Source organism: Carcharhinus amblyrhynchos, chromosome 14 (genome assembly GCF_965287045.1).
Source record: "Carcharhinus amblyrhynchos chromosome 14, sCarAmb.v2.hapA, whole genome shotgun sequence".
Lineage (NCBI taxonomy): Eukaryota > Metazoa > Chordata > Chondrichthyes > Carcharhiniformes > Carcharhinidae > Carcharhinus > Carcharhinus amblyrhynchos.
In genome coordinates, this window is record NC_137337.1 from 50,376,671 (window position 1) to 50,402,385 (window position 25,715).

At 41.2% G+C, this 25,715-nt stretch overlaps 1 protein-coding gene across 1 annotated transcript in view; it reads left to right on the forward strand.

The window, feature by feature from the left end:
• baz1a (bromodomain adjacent to zinc finger domain, 1A) overlaps nt 1–20,362 on the forward strand; it is a 78,985-nt gene extending 58,623 nt beyond the window's left edge. Inside the window, exons 24-28 of the mRNA XM_080202848.1 lie at nt 76–287; nt 5,547–6,037; nt 17,322–17,476; nt 18,032–18,119; nt 19,332–20,362. Of these exons, the coding sequence (XP_080058974.1) occupies nt 76–287; nt 5,547–6,037; nt 17,322–17,476; nt 18,032–18,119; nt 19,332–19,528 (1,143 nt within the window). The 3' untranslated portion in view covers nt 19,529–20,362. The remainder of the gene's footprint in view (nt 1–75; nt 288–5,546; nt 6,038–17,321; nt 17,477–18,031; nt 18,120–19,331) is intronic.
• The last annotated feature ends 5,353 nt before the right edge of the window (nt 20,363–25,715 follow it).

The window sequence follows — 25,715 nt, forward strand, 5'->3', positions numbered from 1 at the left end:
TCATATACAATATAAAATTGTATTCTTGTTACGCCACTCAAAATCAAGTCATTTAATGTAACCAATTTCTCTTAGATCATTCCAGATGATGACTGGTTCTGCCCCGAATGCAGACCAAAGCAGCGGTTTCGCCGTCCAATGGCCAGGCAGAGGCAATCATTGGATAGTGAGGAGGAAGATGTGGAAGAAGTGGAGGAATTGAAAAAGGAGCTAATGAAAGCAGCGAATCAAGAGGAAACAAGGCCAGTGGAAGAAAATGAAACTGCAAAAAGTGAAATAGAAAAAAGGTATTAAATGCAGAATTGTTTTGAATCATTTTGTTCTGGCCGAAGTGATTTTTTTTTCAGATTTTAGCACAAGTAATCAATGCAGCTAGATAAGCAAACACACTACAGGGGAGCTTAAGCATGTCCAATATTATTTGCCAAATGGCCACCGTAGTCTGGCTTGAGAGGCAAATCCATTTGACAGTCTATGCTAATGTTCAACAATCTAGTCAGTGGTACTACCAATTTAAAAATTAGCGTGCCTGTTGAGATGTGTTTCATTGAAAAAGCAATGAACTGGCATTTTAGCTGTTGTACAAAAGCTGGATGTAGCTAATAGGAGGATACATAATAGGTTCTCCTGTCTAGTGTTTTCTGTAGCAAGCTAATCTGCCTCCTGGACACTGAAGGGTGGGGGGGGGGGGGGATTAGTGGTGGGCTGTGAACACAGGGAAGTCTATGATTATCTACTGTGTTCCAGAAGCAATTACTACTTGTTTAGCAATGCACCAAATTCATTATTTGTCTTAAGTCTGCAATGGCTATAGGTAGTGTTTATTGTTGATGCTTAATTTTTTTCAATGCTGTGTAGCTTTTCCAAAATGGGATTTCATCATCATATAAGTGTTATCACTTGTTGCTATCATATCTGTTCTACAGAAATCATCAAACCAATTTGTTTGGCTGCCTCTCCTATGCATCAAATTCTAAACTCTTCATTCAAATCCAAACATCTCTCAGTAAATTTTGACACTCAAAATATTGCATGTGTTCTTTGCCAATTTTTATTCCAAATGTTATAATCAAACATTCATTACGTATTTGGAACCATCGTTACAACATTAAATCTTGGATTTAAATTTGATGCTATCAGCCCTTTTTGTAATAAGGTATGTGCTCATGTGGGGACCAAATACATCAAACGTGACCAGTTTCAAATTTCAAATGGTACTGAATATTCCTAATTAGACCTTTGTTAGGATAGTTGAGCTGCACCTTTTAAGACCAAGCTAGCCATATTAAAGGTTGCTGTTGTTTAACGTATGTTTTCACAGTTAGCATTTACATTTTCAAGAAGCACCAATTAGTTTCCTAATGTACGAGCAAGCAAATATCTGGCTAGTAGTTAGTAGCTGTTGCTCCAAACTTGTCAGTTTGCACTGATTCTTATCTCTCCCATCTGCATGTTGAAATCTATTCCCTAACAATGTTTTTAAATTTAGTCCTGGCACATGGATATTGCTGGCTAGGCCCTAAGTGCTTTCTGGCATCAATCTTGAACAGTCAAGCTCCAATTTTAAGGTTATGCATCCTTGTTATAGATTCTCACTAGAAGCAAATAGCTCATCTTTCTACTATATCATCATATTCTTTAATCATCTTAAATAACACTGATCACCCTCTGAACTTCCATACGAGAAGGAATAGAAAGAACCTAATCTATATAGCCTGTCCTCAGAATTTAATCCTTTTCACTACAATGTCTTTCTTGTGAATCTAGATCTTGCCTTGTGATGCCTAGAATACAATTCACTACACCAGATGCAGTCTGTTTAGAGCTCTGCAGTTGTTACACAACTTCCAGCCCTCTTGAGATAAAATACAACTTGTTAAAAATACCTGTCTGTGATTCTGTACTCAAACTATTAAAACTCTCTTTATATGTTGCATTTCTTCATTTAGCAAGTACTTTAATCTATGTATCCCAAGTCCAAAATGACTTCACATTCTTCCCAATTAAATGCCGTCTGTCGGTTTTGCCTGCTTTCTTAATCTGTTTCTTTGCAATTGCTTCAATCTAAATTATTTACTGTGCTACTTAATTTGATGTCATTAGCTAACTTGTATGTACAATTGTCTGTCTTCATCAAGTCATTTAAAAAATAAGTGAAAATTTGATGACCCAGTGCAAATTGCTGCAAACACCATGAGTTGTATCCAGCCAGCTTTGCATGATGATTATTCTGTCATGTTTTGTGCAACCTATCTAAGCGAATACATTTCTGATGCTTCCATTTGCGCTCATTTTCTTTTATGTTTGATAAGAACATAAGAAATAGGAGCAGGAGTAGGCCATCTAGCCCTTCGAGCCTGCCCCGCCATTCAGTAAGATCATGGCTGATCTGTCGTGGCTCAGTTCCACATTCCCACCCTCTCATCAAAAACCCATCAACCCGCTTCTTAAAAATATTTAGTGAGGTAGCCTCCACCACTTCAACGGGCAGAGAATTCCAGAGATTCACCACCCTTTGAGTGAAGAAGTTCCTCCTCAACTCCGTTCTAAACCGCCCCCCCCCTTTATCTTGAGGCTGTGCCCCCTAGTCCTACTATCCTTTGAGTGGGAAGAGTCTCTCCACCTCTATCCTATCCATCCCATTCATCATCTTATACGTCTCAATGAGATCTCCCCTCATTCTTCTAAACTCTAACGAGTACAAGCCTAGTTTATTCAGCCTCTCCTCATAGCTCAACCCCCTCAACTCCGGTATCAGCCTAGTAAACCTCCTCTGCACTCCCTCCAGGGCCAAAATATCCTTGCGTAAGTACGGCGCCCAAAACTGCACACACTACTCCAGCTGCGGCCTCACCAATGCCCTATACAGCCGCAGCAAGACCTCCCTACTTTTATATTAATCCCCCTCGCTATGAAGGCCAGCATCCCATTCGCCTTCCTGACCACCTGCAAGCTGGGTTTTTGCGACTCATGCACAAGGACCCCGAGGTCCCTCTGCACTGTCACCTGCTGCAGTTTTTCGCCACGTAAGTAATAATCCTTCCTACCATTATTCCTACCAAAGTGGACCACCTCACACTTGCCAACATTAAATTCCATTTGCCATTTCCTGGCCCATTCGCCCAGCCTATCTAGATCCTTCTGTAGACTCTCCACACCCTCCGCACAATTTGCCATTCCACCAATCTTGGTGTCATCAGCAAATTTCGACACCCTACACTCGGTTCCCTCCTCCAGATCATCTATATAAATGGTAAATAGCTGAGGCCCCAGCACCGACCCCTGGGGCACTCCACTAGTCACCACCCGCCAATCCGAATAGCACCCATTGACCCCCACTCTCTGCCTCCTATTTGACAACCAATCCTCTATCCACGCTAACACCCTACCCCCAACTCCATGTCCCCTGACCTTCTGCAATAACCTCTTGTGAGGTACCTTGTCAAACGCCTTCTGAAAATCAAGAAAGACCACATCCACCGGCTCTCCTCTATCCACTGCCCTAGACACATCCTCATAGAACTCCAGTAAATTTGTCAGACACGACTTCTCTTTAACGAAACCGTGCTGTGTCTGCTCTATCAACCAATTCCCCTCAAGATGTCTCGCTATTTCCTCCTTGATGACGGATTCTAACATTTTACCTACAACAGACGTTAAACTAACCGGCCTATAATTCCCTGCCTTTTGCCTGGCATCCTTCTTAAACAACGGCATAACATTAGCCGTTTTCCAATCTTCCAGCACTTCCGCGGAATCCAGCGACGTCTGGAAAATAACCACCAAGGCATCCACTATCACTTCCGCCATTTCTTTCAGAACCCTCGGATGCATTCCATCCGGTCCTGGCGACTTGTCCACAATCAGCCCCTCCAGTCTGTCGAGCACCGCCTCTCTAGTAACAGTAATGTCATAAGACCCTCCAGTCCTACCACCTTTCCATCACTAACACCCGGCAAATTATTCACGTCCTCCTCCGTGAAGACAGAAACAAAAAAGTTATTCAAGACCTTAGCCATATCCCCATCCCCTATCACTAAGTCCCCCTTCTCATCCTCTAAGGGTCCAACGTTGACCCTAGCCAGCCTCTTCCTCTTTATATATTTATAAAAACTCTTGCTATCCTTTTGTATATTAAGCGCTAGCCCAGCTTCATAGTTTCTCCTACCCTTCTTTATCAGCTTCTTTGTCAATCTTTGTTGATGTTTAAACCTCTACCAATCCTCTTCTCGCCCACTACTCTTAGCTACTCTAAACGCCTCCGCTTTTAATTTAACACTTTCCTTCACCTCCTTCGTTATCCACGGCTTATTACCTCTCCTCCTACTGTCCTTTTTGACCATCGGAATAAATTTCTGCTGAGCACCAAGAAAGATCTCCTTAAAGATCCTCCACTGCTCCTCAGCAGACCTACCTTCCAACGCGCTCCCCCAGTCCACATTCGCCAATTCTTCTCTCATCCTACCGTACTCCCCTCTGTTCAAACAAAGGACATATGTCCGGGAACCCACTTTCTCCTCCATCTGTACCAGAAACTCCTCCATACAATGATCACTCTCCCCAAGAGGATCCTTCACCGCAAGGTCCCTAATTCTACCCGCCTCATTACATAACACCAGATCCAAGATAGCTCGCTCCCTCGTCGGCTCCAACACACACTGTTCCAGGAAACTATCCCGGCAGCATTCCAAGAACTCCTCCTCGAGCCCATCGCGTCCAACTTGGGTCGACCAATCTATATGTAGATTGAAATCCCCCATAACTACGGCCGTCCCATTCCTGCAAGCCGCACTTATTTGCGCGTTAACAGCCCGCCCCACCTCCAGATCATTATTTGGGGGCCTATAGACGACACCCACCAGCGTCTTCCTCCCTTCGCTGTTCCTAATCTCTACCCACAACGATTCCACTTTCTGCTCCTTGGCTCCAATATCATCCCTTGCTACCACCCTGATGCTATCCTTAATCAGTAGAGCTACGCATCCCTCCCCCCCCCAGCCTTTCCTCCCGTCTATCCTTCCTAAATACTTGATACCCCTGGACATTCAGCTCCCAGTCCCTGTCACCTTGCAGCCATGTCTCTGTAATGGCCACCAGATCATATCCATTTGTGCTGATCTGCGCCACCAGCTCATCCACTTTATTCCGAATGCTTCGTGCATTCAGATAAAGTGCCTTATGGGCTCTTTGACAAATGTGTTCCAGAAGTGCATGCACATAACAGCCGTAGAAATTCACCACAAAAACTCAGGTAGGTTAATTTCATGTGATTTATTGTTCATGAATCCGTGCTGGCGCTTTGTCCAGCTCATTTGCCCAAATGCTTAGCCACTTAGTCTGTAGACTAATAGGCTTTCGTTGTCTAGTTTGTCTCTTGAGTCGATTGCCTAAATATCTTAGGGTTACTGAAGATATTGGTTTGTGTGGGGGTACCAAATTATAGGTATTTTAAATTCTCATTTGGATGATCTAATTTTAAATCTTCAGTGAAACAATTCTCTTGTGTAAAGCTTTTGAGAAAGATATTGCTCTGTTTCCTTAACCAGTCAACCGCGAAGAGGAAGACCACGGGTGAAACTACAAATGAAGGGCAAAAGAGGCAAAGCCAGTGCTCCAAAAGCAATGGGTACCCAGCACACAGGTAAAAGAAAATATACCCGTCGCAATCAGTCAAACAACCCCAAATTAACTGGTAGAAAATGTGGCAGAAGATTGGGGAGGAAGCCAAAATCTGCATCAAACTCTGAAATAAAACCACTGTCCAGAAGACCATATCGTCGTGCTAAATCCTGTCAAGCAATCGAATCCTTCAGTGAATTGGGCACCCCACCTCAGCGACGGAAATATCGGAAGGTAGCTACTCGCACTCCTGAATGTAGCACTTCAACCACTCGCAATGTTAACGTTCCTGATTTAGACATCTCCCAGGATGAACCTGTAAGAAAAAAGAGGAAGTATACACGTCGTGTGCACGTACAACAAAATCCAACTCAGATGATTAAAACAGGCAAAAGAGGCAGAAAAAGGAAATCTGCAGGTAAATAAAAGCATTGTTCGAATGGAATGCAGTGACTTCTTTAAAGTGCATTTTGTTAGTGAATTGTTAAAGTAAGCAGCTGATTAGAAATTTCTGAATACTTTTGCTATGTGAATAGCATGTTGGATCATCAACATATAGCATCACAAAATTTAGTTTAGTTCATTTCTGGAATCTGCATTACTGAGTTTCAATTTCCCCAGTGGCGGGTGGTAAATATTCCCACGTTCTCCCCGTAGCCCTTGATGCCATTAAAATCTAAAAAAGATCAATCTTTCTTGACTGTATTCAGTGACTTGAACTTCTATGGTACAAATTTCCACAGGTTTACTAGCCTTTAAGTGAAGAAATGTTTCCTCATCTTGGTCCTAAATGATCTACCCTGTATCCTGAGACAGTGTTCCCCTGGTTCTAGATTCCCCAGCCATAGAAAAGATCTTCCTGCATCTAGTCCATATAGTCCTGTTGGAATTTTGAACATTTTAAATCAGATCTCTTCTCATCCTTCTACATTCTAGTGAATACAGATCCAGTGAAACCAATCTCTCTTCATAGGAGAGTACTACCACCAAACCTCTGCTGCACAATGGAAAATATATCCTTTCATGGGTAGGGGACCAAAACTGCGCACACAGTATTCCAGCTTGGTCTCAGCAAGTCCTTGTATAACTGCAGTAAGACATCGTATAGAAATTGAATCAATTTTTTGAAAATGATTATTTGATGCTGAAATTTGGTCTTGTGTAAAGTTATGTCATAACTGTTTTCTGAAAAATGCAACTAATCATCTCCTACGTTTTTAAGTATCTGCTGCTTATTGAAAATCTGATTTTTCTCAGAAAAGTAGGTTGAAATGAAGTACTATGTAACACTGCCATTCTCTATGGTCAACAACTGCTTGTCCTTGTTCGAGTCATAATGTAAAGTAAAAATTTCAAATCTTCAAAGCAAAAACTGACACTAAGTTGAAGACATTAAAATGATCAAAAACTTAATTAGAAAGAATTGTTTTGAGGCTTTTACAAATGACGAGCAAAGCAGTAAAGGCAGGGGAATAGAATTCAAGGCCATTCCAGAATATAAGGGCATGTCATTTGAAGCTCCTTTGTGAATGGTGGTTGCGATAATAGTAAAAATCAATATACCTTGAGCAACTGCAGGACAAGAGGGCGTAAGGTAATCCTGGAGGGAGTTGGGAGTGAGGATGCACTGGCAGGCAAAAACCTAATAGAAATCTGTGGGTTGTTGGATGATGGGATTTGGTGCAAGACGAGATGCGAGTGCAGTTTTGTTTGTGTATTGGAGGTGGAGAGGAGGGTATTGAAGTTGTGTTGTGCTGATCAAAATATGGACCAAGTTTTCAATAACAAAAATCAGTTAAAAGCAGGCACATTGTATTCCAGATGTGGTCCAAGTGGCAAGCCGTGAGGTGAAGATTTAATGAAATGCCAATATTTTACAAGGTCTGGTATTGTGCTGGTTGTGATGATTTTTGTAATGGAACCAAACGTGACTTCAATATGTTATTCCCCATGTTCAATGGGCAAAACTTCTGACTTTTGACGAATGGGAAAGGAAAGAATATTTTTAAAATATATTTATTAGTTTCACACTGTATTGAAGTTACTTTGAAAATCACCTCGTCTCTGCCTGTTTGGGTACGCTGAGGGAGAATTTAGCATGGCCAGTGCACCTAACCAGCATGTCTTGGACTGTGGGAGGAAACCCGAGCAGACCTGGGAGGAATATGTAGATTCTACACAGACAGTAACCCAAACCAAGAATTGAACCCTGGTCCCTAGTGCTGAGGCAGCAGTGCTAACCACTGGCACTGTGCCACCTCCTACATCAGTTGAGCCCTGCGCACTGTCTACTTTGCTGCGAGCAGTATTTCCTTCTGCAGTGTGCAGATTAATTTTGGGTTGGCAGGAGGATGGAAGGGAAATCTTGCAGCCAATTCAGGGGATAGTTCAGGGTACTTTCAAATGATCAAGCATTTCCAAGAGACTTTGCCAGAGATTCAAGTAATCTGTTCCCTGCTGTTGATCCCTTTTCGTGTAGCAATTGAATATTCATTGTATTTCAGCAATGCAGGTTGCCCTATGCACACATCAATCCACTCTCCTTTACCAGGATATTGTGTGGACTCATCAGAGCTTTATATTAATTTTAGTTGTACTCTGTGGTTGTAGCTTTGCATCTTGCACTGTATTGACACTTCTATAGCAATGTCAGCATTACTTATGTGCCTTCGATGAACAGTTAGCACTTCCCAGATCCTGATTCATTTTCCTTTTAATGGATAGTCCTACATACCACATGTTTTCTTCAAGTACATCACACTGTGCTTGCCCACATTAAACGGCACCTGTCATGAAGACTGTTTTTCAATTGACCTGTATTAGTTAGTTCGAAGCATTTTGATTTCTGTTACCAACCTTAGGGTCATGGCTTCCATAATTCATGAATTTCAAGGTGGGATTCATTATGTGCAATTGCTGGCGTTGGACTGGAGTAGATACTGTTGCTCGTCTCTCAACACCAGGTTCAACAGGTTCATTTGGTAGCACAAGCTTTTGGAGCGCTGCCTCTTCATCAGGTGAGGGCAGAATTTGTTTCATAAACGGGGCTATATACAAGATAATGGCTGGAATGTGAGTCTAAACAGATAATTAAGTCTTTACAGGTGTAAACAATGTGAGTGGAGAGAGGGTTAAGCACAGATTAGAGGTATGAATCATCTCAAGCCAGGACAGTTAGTGAGATTCTGCAAGCCCAGGCAAGTCAGGGGGTTACAGATAGTGTGACATGAACCCAAGATCCCAGTTGAGGCCGCCCTTGTGTGCGGAACTTGGTTATCAGTTTCTGCTTGGCGATTCTGCATTGTCGTGTATCTTGAAGGCCACCTTGGAGAACGCTTACACAAAGATCAGAGGCTGAATGTCCTTGACTGCAGAAGTGTTCCCCACAGGAAGGGAACACTCCTGCCTCGTGGTTGTTGAGCGGTGTCCATTCATCCATTCTTGTAGTGTCTGCATGTTTTGCAGAGGTTGCTGTGGTGTAGTGGTCACTGTTCTCCTGAAGGCTGGGTAACTTGCTGCGTACCGTGGTCTGTTTGAGATTGCCTTCAAACACCCGCGCAAGTGGTTGGGGTGTGGGGATGACCTTGATGAGATGTTCATCTTCATTAATAACATATCAAAGGCTCCAATGAAGATTTCGTAGCTTCTCCGCTCTGGGGACATTCTGGATGACGAAGGTTACTCTTTCTGCCATACACCGTGTTTGTCTTTTGAGAAGGTAGATGTGGTTTTTTGCTGTGGTGCATCGGAACTGTTGATTGAGTTGAGTGCAATATCCTGTTCTTACAAGCGTGTCTTTCAACGTCTGTAGGTATCTGTTGCGATCCTCCTCATCTGAGCAGATTCTGTGTATACAGAGGACTTGTTTTAACATGTTTAGGGTGGAAGCTGGAGAAGTGGAGTCTCATGAGGTTATCTGTGGGCTTGCAGTACAGTGAAGTGCTGAGGTGACCACCCTTGATAGAGATCCGTGTGTCCAAGAATGCAACCGATTCTGCAGAGTAGTCCATGGTGAGTCTGATGGTGGGATGGGACTTGTTGATGTCATCATATAGTTGGTGAACAATCACTGCAACATGAGTCCAAAGGAAGAAAATGTCATTGATGTATCTAGTGTGTAATGTTGGTTCAAGCTGCTGTGCAGTGAAGAAGTCTTGTTCAAACCTGTGCATGAAGATATTGGCATATTGAAGTGTGAATTTGGTCCGCCTGCTTGTCCATGTGCCTGGATGACGAACTGGTTGTTGAAGGTGAAGATATTGTGATCCAGGATGAAGCAAATGACTTGTAGAATTGTACCTGGAAATTGGCAGCCCTCAGTGAGCACTGAGGCAGTTGCAGCAATGCATTGTGGGGCTTGCTGGCATAAAGTGCTGAGACATCCATTGTGTTCCTGGATCATCTGCTCCATGGTTGCTGAGTTACTATAGGAAATCCATGGGGTCACGACAGAAGCTGGGGATTCCTCGTGCAGTGAGTTTCGGGCTGCCCTCTACATAGTCAAAGCAGTTCTCTCGCAGGGTCCCATTGCTTGATACGATGGGACAGCAGGGTGTGTTGGCCTTGTGTATCTTTGGGAGGCAGTAGAGATTTCCAGTGCAGTTGCACATGAGGTGGGAGCACAGAGGGTGCTCTGAAGGTCCAGATCAAATGTTTTGATTGGTCTGAGTTGATGGCTAATTCTTTGGTCGGATCTGCGGGTAACCATCTGAAGTGTTCCTCATTGTTCAGTTGTTGGTACACTTTGCAGTAATTGTTCTGTTCTATATGACAGTGGCCCCTCTTTTGCTGGTTTGATGTTGTGATTGGTCTTGAGCGTGGATGGTGTTATGGCTGGGTGGTGAATGCGGCTTGGGAGTGCAGCTAATGAATCTAGCATTTATGCACCTTCTGCCGGCTCAGGCACACGTCGAGTCAAGGGCAGTGGCCTTCCAGAAGAGTCGAATGCAACTCTTTTTTTTTTCTCTTCAGCTGCTGCACTGCAGATCTCTGTCTGCTGTTCTAGTTCATTGGCTGTCTCGTTGGATTCACTGTTGGCCTATTGGCATTTAGTGGAAAAACTCCCAGTCTCATTTGCTTCATGAATCCTTCTGTGTCCGCTGTGAGACTGATGGGGTTCATTTTGGTGGTAGGGCAGAGAGCTTCAGATTTCATCTGGTTGAAGGGAACAGTCCGAGTTGACAATGGACTTCCTTGTTGTGGTACTGTTTTCCACTGTGGTACCGGGGAGGCTTGGTTGCTGCTGGTGGTGATGCTGAGTTTCTCCAGTTTTCTGTTCTTGGTGTGCATATAGATGGTGTAGCAACTAAGCTGTTTCTCTCTTTGCCTGGCCCCACCCCATACTGAGGTGTACTGACAACTGAACAATGAGGAACACTACAGACAGTTACGTGCAGATCTGACCAAAGTACACACCCATCAACGCAACAGGCTGATCAAAGACTTTTGATCTGGACTTTCAGAACACCCTCTGTGCCCTCATCTCACGTTGGAGATTTTCTTTCTGCCGCCCGAAGATGCACAAAGCCAACACGCATCAGACTCACCATGGGCTACTCTATAGAATCAGTTGTGTTTTTGGACACATCTCCATCAAGGAAGGTCACCTCAGCATTTCGCTGTACCACAAGTCCACTTCTCTAGCTTCTGCCCTAAACATGTTAATCAAGCCCTCCGTATACGTGGGATCTGCTCAAAAGAGGATTGCAACAAACACCTACAGACAGTGAATGATGCCTTTTTAAGAACAGGACATGACGCTTGACTCATCGACAGCGAAAGCACACCAACCTCCTCAGAAGACAAACGTGGGACGTGACAGACTTCGTCGCCCAGTACTTCCCCAGAGCAGAGAAGCTGGGACATGTTCTCCGGAGTTGTCTTGTCATTGAAGGTTAATATCTCTAAGGCCATCCCCACACCCCCATTACTTGTCTTCAAACAACCGCGCAACCTCTAACTGACCATTTGTCTGCAGCAAACTACCCAGTCTTCAGGAGAACTGTGATCACCACACCACACAACCCTACCACAGCAACCTCTGCAAAATGTGCCGGATTAACAACATGGATGCCATCATCTCACATGAGAACAACTATCCACCAGGTACGCGGTACATACTCTTGCAATTTGGGCCAACGTTGTCTACCTGATGAGCTGCAGGAAAGGATGTCCCAAGTATTGGGGTAAGGAACTGAGTATGTCAGGATTAGAGGAGCAAGTGTTACATTTCAGGAAATTGTCTAGTCCTGTAGAGAAGCCACAGTACATTGGGGAGACCATGCAGATGCTACGATAACGGATGAATGGACACCGCTCGACAATCATCAGGCAGGAGTATTCCCTTCCTGGCAGGGAACACTTCAGTAGTCAAGGGTATCAGTCTCCGATCTTCGGGTAAGTGTTCTCCAAGGTGGCTTTCAAGACACATGACAATGCAGAATCTGATAGCCAAGTTCTGCACATGAGGATGGCCTCAACCGTTATCTTGGGTTCATCTCACACCATCTGTAACCCCCCACGCCTTGCCTGGGCTTGCAAAATCTCACTAACTGTCCTGGCTTGAGACAGTTCACACCTCTTTAAGCTGGGCTTAATCCTCTCTCCACTCACATTGTCTGCACCTGTAAAGACTTGATTACCTGTTCAGACTCGCATTCCAACCATTATTTTGTAATTGAGTTTGTCTCTTTATGCCCCATTTGTGAAACAATTCTGCACTCACCTAATGAAGTGGCAGTACTCCAAAAGCTTGTGCTCGCAAATAAACCTGTTGGACTTTAATCTGGTGTTGTGAAACTACTTAAAAATAGGATCCATGTATATGAACCATAATAACTAAGAGCAATTGAAATGAGTCAGGAGATTGTCCAGAATGAATTCTTGGAAGTTGAGGGGGTTGGGTGGTTGACTTTGTGGAATGCAGAATATGGCATTTGGAAGGGAAAGCACAGCATAACTGTTATTGCAAAGAATGCAACACTGATGACTTTGGTAGGTCAGGAAGAATATTAGACCAAATAGTTGAATTTATAATGTCAGCAAGAAAACTGGGTCTTGTAAATTTCTGCTTATGGAGTGTTCAAGTATCTTAATGTGATGCTATTTTTGAAAATAAGGGGCTTATACTTGTGCAAAAGAAACTATTCATGTCTGCGTATTGGGGTAAGGAACTGAGTATGTCAGGATCAGAGGAGCAAGTGTTGCATCTCAGGAAATTGTCTAGTCCTATGGAGAAGTCACAAGTGATTAGGAAAATGGAAGTCCATGCTGGGAGGAATCAGTAGTTTGTACAACCGTGGATTGTCAAATTTGGAGGATAAAATACCTCGCTGCCCACTGGAGATATCTACCTAACCCTAACCCCCCAACCTCCTGATATTTGCATACAAACATACATATTTAGAAGCAGTGGACGACCACTTAATCCATCAAACGTGCTGTGCCATTTAATAAGATTGTGACTGATCTGATTGTAACCTCAACTCGACAGTCTCAACCACCTTCCTCCACCACCACCCTGCTAACATCTCATTCACTTGCTTATCAAGAATCTATCTAGCTCTGCCTTAAAAATATTCTAAGACTTTGTTTCCTTTGCCTTTTGAGGAACAAGTTCCAACAGTGCAGCCCTCAGGAAAAACTTCTCTTCTGTGGCCAACCCTTTTATTTTAAAGCTGTGATCCCTAATTCTAGACTGTCATGTGAGCAGACATCCTTTTTCTCATCCACCCTGTCGAGACCCTTCAGGATCTTGCTTTTCAATCAACTCGCACCTTATGCTTCTAAATTCCAGCGGATGTAAATCTAGCCTGTCCAATCTTTTCATACTTTCCAAGATAACCACCTTGTTCCAAGTATCAGCCTCGCAGACCTTTTCTGAACTCCTTCCAACACATTTGCATCCCTCCTTAAAACAAGGAGACCAGTACTGTACTAATCACTTCAGATGTGATCTCAACTGTATAACTAAGGCATTACCTCTACACTGTACTCAATTCCCTTTGCAATAAGCGATAACAAATTAGTTGCCCTGGTTCCCTGCTGTACCTGCGTACTAGCCTTTTGCACTTCTTGCTGTCTCTCTTTGAGGCAGCCCCTTAGGAGTCTAAGGATGCCTTGTTTTCAGAGTTCTCGGGAGACTGAAGATTCCAATGCACAACCACCAGTGTCTCTCTCAGGTTGGGCAAGTGCTGATTTGGCGGGGTGACCGGTGTTCAGTGGGTCTCTCAGTAAGTGGTCAGCTCCTTCCCAGATGCTTTTTCTCCCTTTTCGGCCATACTTGGGTCAGGGATTCCCAGGTGCCAGTGGGAATGTTGCACTTTTTCTAGGAGCCTTTGAGGGGAAGTCCTTCAGATGTTTCCTCATTTGCAGAGTCAAAGTATTTGACACAGCAAGTAGTGAGCATTTTTTAGGAATATCATGTCAGTCATGTGGGTGATTTGGCCCACCCGGTAGAGTTGATTGAACGTGTTCAGTGATTTGATGTTGGCCTAAACAAGAACACTGACGGTTCACTTAACCTGCCAATGAATTTCCAGGTTCTTGTAAAGGCAGTGCTGGTGGTATGTCTCTAGGGTTTTGACGTGCCTTCTGTACATAGTCTACATCTCTGACTGATCCTCTAGATGAATCCCTCCCTTTATCATGTGATCCACATGAGGGTAGGTTTCCCTACTGCTCTGTAAATCATAAGCTTGCTGCCAGGTCTGAGATTCAGGTCTTAAAATGCACTGTTCCTCAGGCAACCCAAATACACACTGAAGACTGTTAGCCCTTGTTGATAGTAGGCTCCCAAGGTATGAAAAATGGTCTACATTGTCCAAGGCCTTGTCATAGATTTTGATATTCTGGGTACAGTGCTGTGTGGCAGGGTAAATTTGTAGAGGATGTTTGTTTTATGGATATTTAATGCAAGGCCCATGCCCTCAAGCACATTATATTCCATCAGCTACGTTCCTGCCTACAAGCTCAACCAGAGTCAGAAGGCGGCCAATCACCCCATTTTGTCAGTCCTGGCTTTCCAAATGAACATTGACTTGGTGCTATTCTCCTTGCTTTTGCTCCATATCCTTGCGAATTGTTATCTGTTTTAAGTGATTGTCTAATTCATGAGGAATGTCTTGATTGAACTAGTTTGCATCTCACTTTCAGGCAGTGTATTCCAGACCACTCAGTGCAACAAGATTTTCCTTATCACGTTTGCTTCTGCAAATCATTTTGTATCTGTTGCTGCTTGTTCTTGATCCCTTTATAAGAGGGAACAGTTTCTCCATATCTATCTATTCTATCCAGCCCCTTCATTATTTTGAACAGCTCTATCAAATCTCCTCTTAGCCTTCACTCCAAGGGAAACGATCCCAACCTCCGATTTATCTTCCAAGTTTCTCAACCTTGGAATCATTCTTGTAAACCTCTTCTACATCCTTTACAGGAAGGATGAGAACACAGTGGTGTGCGGTGCCCAGAATTGTATACTATAGTACAGCTGAGAACTGGTGTCTTTTATGTAAGTTTAGCATAGTCGTCTTACTTTAACTCGCTATTGATAAAGCCCAGAATTCTATGTACTTTAGAAGCTGCTGCTCTCCATCATCCTGCCACCTTTTGACACGTGCATGTATACAGCCAGGTCCTTCTGCTCCTGCACCACCTTAAAAACCCTTATTTTATGTTGTTCCTGCCAAAATGCATCACTTCATACTACTTTGCATTAAACTTGAAGTGACATCGATCTGTCCATTCCACCAGTTTGTCCTTTTGAGATTCTACACTGCCCTTCTCACAGTTTACAATGCATCCAAGTTTTGTATCTTCCATGAACTTTGAAATTGTTCCCTGCAGACCAAGATCAAGGTCATATCTAGAATCGTTTATATCCCTTTGCAGCCTCTTTTTCATAGCTTTCTTTCCCACCTAACCATGTATCATCAACAAACTTTGATCATTATTCTCAGCCCTATCAATGATAGATTGTAACTTGCTGACCTTTGAACTACCCTACTAATTGCAAACTGCAAACCTGAAAATAATCTGTTTATTGTTACTGTTTTCTGTCAGTTAACCAATTTTCAATTCATGCTAATTAATCTACCTGAATTTCCTTTTGAATCCAAATGCTTTGCAACTACCTCTTGTAAGCTACCTTATTAAATGTTCTTTGAAAATCCAAATACCCCAACAGCTATTATTTCCCCTGATTTATCCTATTGGTGACAACCTCAAAGTTGTAACTTTTGTCAAAAACAACACACAAAATAAAAGTTTCCCTTTCTTTAATATCTGACCCAGCCTAATCATGTTATGAGTTTCTGTTAGCATATCCATATTAGTAGGTTCTGGCAATTTTCCTATGATTTATGTCAGGTCGGTAGTCCTACAGTTCCCTCTTTTCGCATTGACTGAATGTTGACGTGGTTAACCACTAACCACAGTATTGAATTCTCCAGCCACAATTCTGAAGATTTTCCCCTAGCCTCCAGGGGTTCCCAAACCTTGTGAACCTGGTATGCTTTCTGAAATATTCTGAATCTATGTCCTGTTGTTCCATGAGCTCCATAATTAGCAATGCAATAATAACCCTTTTTTTCTTCAATGTTGACTGAGGGTTAAATGTTGGCCCTTCAGGATGTTGCTGTAGGACCACTTAATCCCCCAGTCCTATTCTTGCTTACACAAAAAATAAAATGCTGGAAAATCTGAGCAGGTCTGACAGCATCTGTGGAGAGAGAATAGAGCCAATGTTTTGAGTCTGGATGACCCTTCATCAGAGCTCCGCCAGCCTTGTCCTTGTTTACATGTGCTGGCTCTCAATTCCCTAGCACCTCAAATTTGAAATTCTGGTTCTCTTGTTTCAAACCTTTCATGTCTTTGTTTCTAGCCGTGAACTTTGTTTCTGTTCTGTTGTGCCCACACCTTTTCACCATATCATTCACAGTTGTGCTTTCAATTGCATTCCCTTCTGAAACACCACCTCCTCACTCTTAAGTTTTTTTCTGTCTGTGATTCATCACTCATTTAATGATTATTGTCTCTTGAAGCACTGGACTTCGGTTAAAGACACAATATACATACAAGTCACTTCTTGTCTGCATACATTTGGCAGTAAAGAGCGATCTTGTGGGTCCAAAGCACCTTGAAGGGATTTACAAAATATCTTGCCTATAGTAGAAGGTTCATTCTGAGCATCTCAAATCAGTTTTTCTTTCTGAATTCTGTACAATGCAATGTGATGAAACTGACTTGGTTTGACATGAGGTGAGGGTTAAGTGAGTAGTATTCAGAATAAAATAATTTGGAGCTTGAGTTTTTTTAATTGTTACTCTTTTTGAAAATTTTAAAGCATTAGATATTCCGAGGATTTAGTTGTGCAAATCTATAATATTTAAATAGAACATAGAACATTACAGCGCGGAACAGGCCCTTCGGCCCACAATGTTGCGCCGACCAGTCTTATTTTTAAAAAAAAACATTGACCCACTAATCTAAACCAATCCCTTTTCGTCCATAAACCTATCCACCAATCTCTTAAACGCCCCCAAACTAGGCGCATTTACAACTGCAGCAGGCAGGGCATTCCAGTCCCTCACCACCCTTTAATAAAATAATCTTTTATTCTCCAATGTTTACTGAGCCAGAGCAAGAAATGAAATAGTCTGTGATCATGTGATTTACTTTCATTACAATTTGTGTTTTTTACAAAGATACAGTCGTCCAAGTATCAAAAATAACAGGGAATAGGAGGAGTTCAAGTCGACACTCCGGTATACATGAGCTTTCCATTTGTGAACAGCTAATAGTTGACTTAGTACGGCATGAAGACAGTTGGCCATTCCTGAAACTGGTAAACAAAGCCCAGGTATATTCAATTACATTACAATTTATCTTGTAGTGCTGTAGATTTGGTACAGGTGACTGATTATTTGTATTTTAAACCAATGTATATGATCCTGTGTTTTGATCATAATTCTAGTTCATGTTTACAAGTAATAGGAATTTAATATTACATTTTAGTCTGGCTTTGTGGTAAAACTTGGATATTGGCTATCGGGTAGCCATTCATATCTTTTTGCCTCCTATGTTCTAAATATTGTTGGGTTTGATTTAAGTAAATGCATTTTTTGATTGTCGCAAAATTGTATTTTCTGCATGTCACGGGTAGAACCTGAGTCCCAAATGGGAACATATCTCTTTAAAACGTATTTAGCTTCTTCCTGTATTCCTTAATTTCTTAAAGCAATACATTTACTTGGGAATATCAATATTGAACTAATAGGTCTACTTAACATTTGGTCAATTGCACAAGTGTTATCTTTTTCAGCATTTTAATAAAACGTTCTTTGCGCTGTGATTCTATTACACAGATGAGGAATAAAACCCCATTAACATGGCAACTTTTTTGTTTCCTTTACAGGTTACTGATTATTATGATATTATTAAAAAGCCAGTTGCCTTAAATGTTATAAGAGAGAAACTAAACCGATGTGAATATAACTTTGCATGTAAGTTTGTGGAAGTTTAAATATCTTGGTTTTATCAGACTCCAGTCATCCTTTATTTTAAATTGACAATGATTTATTTGCATTAATTCAATTAAATGTTTGAACTGATCAGAAAATAGTTCTGTTCCCTAGATTGAAAAGGAAAGGTTGTGCATTAGATATACACAGATATGCATTAAATATGTTTGTATCTGCTGCAAAAAAAAACCTGAGCTGCGCAGGCTACTGCTTTTTTTTTTGGTTCTTCTCCCCTACTTTGAATAGCACATCAAAGTAGAACAGTTGAAACATGGATTCCAGTCCTCTGCATAAAGATTACCCCAGCCTGTTGCAACATTCAGATTCCTTCCTTACTTCTCTTGTACCAGTTCCTCACATCTATCCCACCACTACCTTGCTACAGGTTGGCTGTCATGCTATGCTGTCTGTTGTAACAAAGATTTGATCTAAATTTATATGCATTGTGGCCAATTAAGAAATCCTGCTCATACAACTTGATTATTATATTTGTTAGTTGAGTTTGGAAAGTAATTGCATGAAGTATTTGTATTGAAATATGTCAAAGTGCTTCTTACAGGTTATTTTAAGTTCCCTACTATTATGTTGGTGTTTGTGCCAGCATTCTGCATTCTGCAAATAGCAATGCCATGAATGACTAGTTACTTTTTCTGATAGTATGAGTTGTAGGGAACATTAGCCAGGCTATCTGTAGAATTAAACATTTCTTCTGAGCAGTGCCATGGGATCTTAAACCTGAACCATTTGAACTGTGCAATATCATCTCTTGAAAGAGAGCATCTTTACTGATGTTGCAGTTCTGCAGTGATGTGTAGAAATATTGGCCTAGCTTATGTACCCAAGGGAATGATGCACAATTTGTGTTTTTTGTATAGTTATACTGTAATTCATTTAATGGTATAAATCTGTGGTCAGAATTTTCCTGCTATTTTCCACTGGTGGGGTCTTCCCGTCCTGGCAGTGGTGATCCCTGCCGGTTTCACAGCAGCAGAGTGTGTGTACAATGGGAATATTGTTGATAAGAGTGGTACCGGAAGATTTTGCCAATGGCAGGTCACCACCACCACCACCACAAAAGACATTGTGCAGCGTGAGGAGAATCCTGCTGTGTCCTCCCATTTCCTGAGTAAGGCCATGGAAATCTAGTATATCAAAGTGGTTTTGCAATTACATAACTTTAATTTTCTGTTGCAGTGGATTTTATTGATGATGTCGAATTGATGTTTACAAACTGTTTTGAATACAATCCTCGAAACACAAGTGAAGCAAAAGCTGGGATAAAACTTCAAGCCTTCTTTCACAATCAAGTAGAAAAGCTGGGATTGCCAATGAAACCTGCCAATGTGGACCATCCACCACAACCACCAGTTACCAAAAGGTCAAGAATATAAGGTTGTTCAGTGGTGTTGCTTTAGATTGGAACATTATAAAATATATGGTGTTCCATTTTTGAAATGAAAACTAGAATCATGCCACAGACTGCCTTGTCCTTCTATGAACTGCAATAACTTTTATTTTACAACCTTGAAATGCGACCTGCACTGGACTAAAATTCTTCTATTGTTAAGCACTCAGGAAAATGTGGTGTGAAGCTGCATTTTGCTACAATAAATTTGTAGAGATTTCATAATTGTGTATATTGAATACAGTACTGTTTTACTGAATGACTTTTGTACTTTTTTGAAGTAACATTCATAGTAGTGTCTTCCACCAAACACAGGGTAAATGTTATACTTTTATAAATATAATTGTGGAGCTCTCCTGTGTTTTCATTTTGCGAAGAAAGATTGTTTAAGGAAAAAAAAATCAGTCACCAAGTCTCAAGTTACATCTTTTATTTTAATTAAAAATGATGTTTTTATAAATCAAAAAAGAATGTTACACTACACGAGTGACAATTGTATATCATTTCAGTACTGTACATGTTTCATGCTGGTGAGAATGGTGTGCCATGAAATAGAGTAGATATTTATTGTGTTGAGAACAATTTGTGGGATGTTGAATTTCTCTTATTTATAAAATTTGTAATTTGGGGGAGGATTGAGGTTTTTTCACGCTGCAACATTTTCTTTTTTAAAATGCATCCTTTCAAATGTCCAATAAAATGTGGAATCCAGGAACTAGATTGTTTTGTAATGTTTCTGGCATCAGCAATTTTGAATTTGATAATGTGGTTTATTTTGTATAAATTTTTGTTTCTTTGTACAAATAAAAGTTTAAGTTGACATAGTTGATATTTCAATGTGTGACACTAAACTATTCATGGAAGACTACAATGGAGATGCTTAACAATATAATTGAAATAGTTTCATCGACTGCTTTCTTGAATACCTCCACTGAGCTGCTTTTTGCTGCAGGATCGATGCATAGCTATGTGGAACATTTTGACAGCTCTCAGCAACAAACCAATGTTTTAATTAATTTTATTGCCTTTAGTTGTCGGTGGATTTGAATACATAAGTACAATGTTAAAAATCAAATATTTAATACATGAATTGCAGCTTAATCATATTACATATTTGACTGAATACATGTACTGAAGACTCAAGACAGTACTGTAAATTGTTGAAACAACTTAAATTAAGCTCAATTTTCTTTCCTTATTTCCTCCTATTCAGAAAGCATAACTTGCTGAATGGAGTTGTTCGCAGCTAATTCAAGTATGTAGCATATTGCAGCTATGCCTGGCCCCTTCTGTACTCCACACCCATAAAATTGTGAATTCCAGCATGTGTTATGAGCAGGAAACCTACACCTGCCCTGCAGCCCCCCCACCCCCACCCCAAATCCACTATGATTGAGATCTGATAACTTGGAATGGCTGGGAATTTTATTACTGGCTTTACCCGCAAGGTGATTTTGGAATCTTGTATACTTGATCTTGCTCTGTTATTATTGTAAACATTAGACAAGAGTTTCATTAGACCCTGCTATGAAATCAATTAAATTGGTCCACTGTACTCAAGCCAAAGGTGGTTTAAAAACTAAACTCTGCCATGAATTATTTGAGACTGGAAAATAAATTAAGGTACAATTAAATCATAGCTGAAGATGTGAATATCTTGGATTTGAAGGTATCCCAGTCTTACAAAGTCAAACGACTTTTTGAAGTGAATTGGCACATTTGGACCAGTTGTGAACATTGGCATGCTCTTGAGGTTGGGGTTAAAGCATATTTCTTTAAGAATAGAGGGCTTTATCCTTAAACTCGTGCAATATCTGAATTTTGAAAGTTCTTTACTCTTTGAAACTATACCACTCTAACTCAATGTGCTATTACAGTTTATATATGCTTGTTACAAAATCATTCTATCCTAGATATTGTGGGTTCAGTTTCATGCTTGCTGCCATAAACTGAAGCCTTTATTCCAGTATATCTAGTTATGCAATAGTCTGATATGTAATGAACAGAAAACCCAAATTTTGCCAAGTGACTTTTCAGTCTTCTAAAAGGTGACAGAGTAATGTGATTGTGAGGAGAGACCAGATATAAATCATTAAGTTGCTTTATTTTAGTCACCTAATGAACGCTGAATAATGATTTATAGAAAATGTCATCTCTGCTTAATTTAATTTCTGTCTTTGTAACAGAAAATAAAGTATACCACTCTTTCCTATAATTGTTTTTCTTTTAGTGTACCTTTATATACCCCCAGACCAAAGCTGGCTTGGAATCCAATGAGCTTTCTGAGGTAGACTTTCTTCATCACTTATCCTATTGGCAAATTTTGTTAACTGATCACAAATCAACTTTGATTTTCTTCCCTACCATCCTACCAAATGCCAATTCAAAATAGGAACAGGAATAAGCCCTTTTAAGTCTGCCCTGCCATTGAATTGGATCAAGGAAAATTAATTCATCTTTCTTTACCTGCCTTTGTTCCATATTGCTTGACATCCACAGTCTTTTCAGTCCATGTTTCAAATTCCTACTCTTGTTTGAAAAACATGTTTCCTGATTTTGCCCCAAATCATCATGCTCAACTTAACACTCTGTTCTATTGTTCTGAACTCAACCCTCGTTTCAAGAGCTAGCTATTTTGAATTCCTGTACCATTTGGACACCACAATTAGCTTGTGCCTTGAAGGAGTTCAGCAGGTTTATGCAGCAGGTCCTCTAGTATTCTGGTGAAATTGTACTGTATGCCTTTCAAGGTCAGAATAATTTACCTTGAGTCTGGTGCTGAAAACAGAATACAGTGCTTTATAGTACAGGGTATCAGTAAGTCTCCACAACTGATGTACCCCTCAAGTTGCAAACTCCTTCAAATAAAGTGCAACACTCCATTAATCTTTTGACTCTTGAACCTCAGCACTAGTTTTTCATTTGTGTACCAGGACACCTAAATCTTTACATCTCCACACCTAGACAAGGATTTTTTTAAGTGTGCCAATGTTGTAACTGGAACTGTGCTGCAGTTTTTGATACAACTATACTCAAAGTTCAAAGTGATAGTAGCATGCATACAAAAACATGTTTCATTTAATAGTGGAGGAAGCTTTTCATTGTTGAAACCTGCTGTGCACTGTCTAGACTGCATTTCCAGGCTGTCTGTTACAAGTCTAGACAAATTAAAAGGTTCTGTGTCATGACACCCAACTTTGCTTTCCAACTTCATTGCCATTAGACTTGCAAGTACAAAGATGGCAGGGGTAATTCTCCAAGTTACATTTGTAAATATTTCATGTTATGTTTTGCTTTATTCATGTGTGCAAAGGATATACTATCACTGGAGGAGGTGCAGAGGAGATTCCCTAGATTGATTCTCGAGTTGAGAGGGTTGGCTTATGAGGAGAGACTGAGTAGACTGGGGCTATACTCATTGGAATTCAGAAGAATGAGGGGAGATTGTATAGAAACATAAGATTATGAAGGGAATAGATAAGATAGAGGCAGGGAAGTCGTTTCCACTGGTGGGTGAAACCAGAAATAAGAGGAAACATTTAGGACTGAGTTGAGGAACTCAAGGATTGTGAATCTGTGGAATTCCCTGCTTAGTGAAGCAGTTGAGGTGACCTCACTGAATGTTTTAAGGTAAGGATAGATAAATGTTTGATCAGTAAAGGAATTAAGGGTTATGGTGAATGGGTGGTAAGTGGAGCTGAGTCATAGATCATAGAACTCTACAGTGTAGAAACAAGCCCTTTGGCCCATCGAGTCTGCACTGACCACAATTCTACCCAGGCCCTATCCCCATATCCCTCCACATTTACCCACTAATCTCTCTAACCTACACGTCCCAGGACACTGAGGGGCAATTTTAGCATAGCCAATCAACCTAACCCGCACATCTTTGGACTGTGGGAGGAAACCATAGCACCTGGAGGAAACCCACACAGACACAAGGAGAATGCGCAAACAGACAGTGACGCGAGCCGGGAATCAAACCCAGGTCCCTGGAGTTGTGAAGCAGCAGTGCTAACCACTGTGCTACCATGCCACCCACAAAAAAAATCGGCCATGATGTTATTGAATGGCGGAGCAGGCTCAAGGGGCCAGATGGCTTACTCCCGCTCCTAGTGCTTATGTTCTTGTGCATCGCTGTTGAAACTAGCTTAGTCAGAAAGCAAAATGTTAGCAACCTCATGGTTGTCCTGTATTAATGGTTAAAGGGGAATTATGGACATTTCCTTTATTGTCAAAGAAGCATTGTGATTTTGGAGTACATTTGGCTGACTTAGTGGCCTCAGCTGTCACTCCCTTCCATAAATTGTAAAGTACATTGCCATACAGCAAAGTGTTATAGGTAAACACAAAGCCCTGTCAAGATTCTGCCAAACACCTTGAGATGCACATACGTTTGGATAGTTTCAACCCTACCCTATATTCCTCATTCTGATTGACTGTATCCCCCACTACACCTAGGGCAACAATCCCTTTCCGCCCCTGACCCCATTCCTCAACATCCTGCACCACTAACTGATGCTTGCCAGCTTCAAGTTTCCATGCAAGTTGCCATTCTCCTCCACTCCTTGACGCCATACAGTTAAAGAAAACTGCTGACCTAATACAACTGCACAAAGCTAACGGGTGTATGCTGGCTTTAAAGGATCATGAACCAGGTACCACACGATTCTCGTTGCTGTCTTTACTACATTGAACTTCCATCTCTGATAATTTCACTTATTTGTTTCATCAGTTCATAATTTCCCATCTGAACATCTTGATTTCTCCTAAATTAGTCTAATTGCAAATTTGGCTGAAGGAATAGAACTGTAGAAACAGATCATTCCTTTGTGTGATGAAGAACTGAGACATCAGTTCTGACCCCTGGCAGCTGCAATGCATCTTTATCCCTATTATACTGTCTCCCATTTTTCAACCTGTTAATATGGACTATCCCAACATCAAACCAAATAACCTTCCACTACATGCAATGTGGTACAAGCTGCTCTGTAAGGTCTTTACTTTGGTACACAGCTGTCTTTGATTGTTTTTCCTCCCTCGATTCCTGCTTCAAAAGTGGATTTTAAATCATTGTGCTCCAGTTAAATATTCATAGGGCTTTGCCGAAAGCAGGGAAACTGGACAAATCAAATAGACCTGCCAAAGAATTGGCACAGGCCAAATGCCCCCACGTACTGTTGATTTGCGATTATAAATCATACTCGCATCTTGTAAAATGATGACACCATCCAAAGGTGATTTGCCTTTTGGAAGGAAACTGCAAGTGGTGTTTAAGCTTGTATATTGGGACACATTTCTAAGCTGAGCACCTTGTATTGAATTATATCAAATCTACAGCATTGAAACTAATCGTGTTGGCCAACTTATCTTTGATGCTACTTATACGCCACAGGCCTCCTCTCACCCTTCCTGTCCAACTCTATAAGCAAATCCTTTTTCCAACATGCTTATTCAGCTGCTCCTTATGCCATTTGCCTCAACTACTCTTTGTGATGGCATATGTTCTTGCCACACATTAGGTAAATGAGTTTCTCTGGAGTTTCTCTTTTTTATTAGTGATTATATTATACTTCGATTATCTTTTAGTAGTTTTGGTCTCCCCCAACAAGTGGAAATGTTTTCTCCATGTATACCCTATTGAACCCTGCCATTGTCAAAAAGGGTCTCTATCGTAGTATTACATTCGGGTCACCTCTCAGTCTTCACTTTGCAACAGAGAATCCTTTCCTGACCATGTATATCCAGGTATTTCTGGTCTCAACCTTGTAAATCTTCTCTGCACTCTCTCCAGTGCCTCTATATCCTTTTGCACCCTGGTTACCAGAACACAATGCAAGATTTTTAAGGTGGTCTAACCAAGATTTGACGACATTTACCATAACTCCATACTTTACAATTCTATCCCCCTTGGGCCTTGCACAAAACACAGCCCACAAACAATTATGTGATTCGTCAGGCTTCTTGATCCAGACCCTTTGTTCAAAATGTCAGTAAGTGAATTTGAAGATTCTTCACAGACCTCCTCCAATCACAGGCCCCTTCTCTCATGTCTGGCTCATTAGTGATCCTAATAACAGCAATCAGCAGCAAATGTGGGAGAGAACCAGTCTCTGTCTGGAGGAACAGCTTTCTGAGGCCTGAAATAATGGCACAACAGAATCAATGAGTGC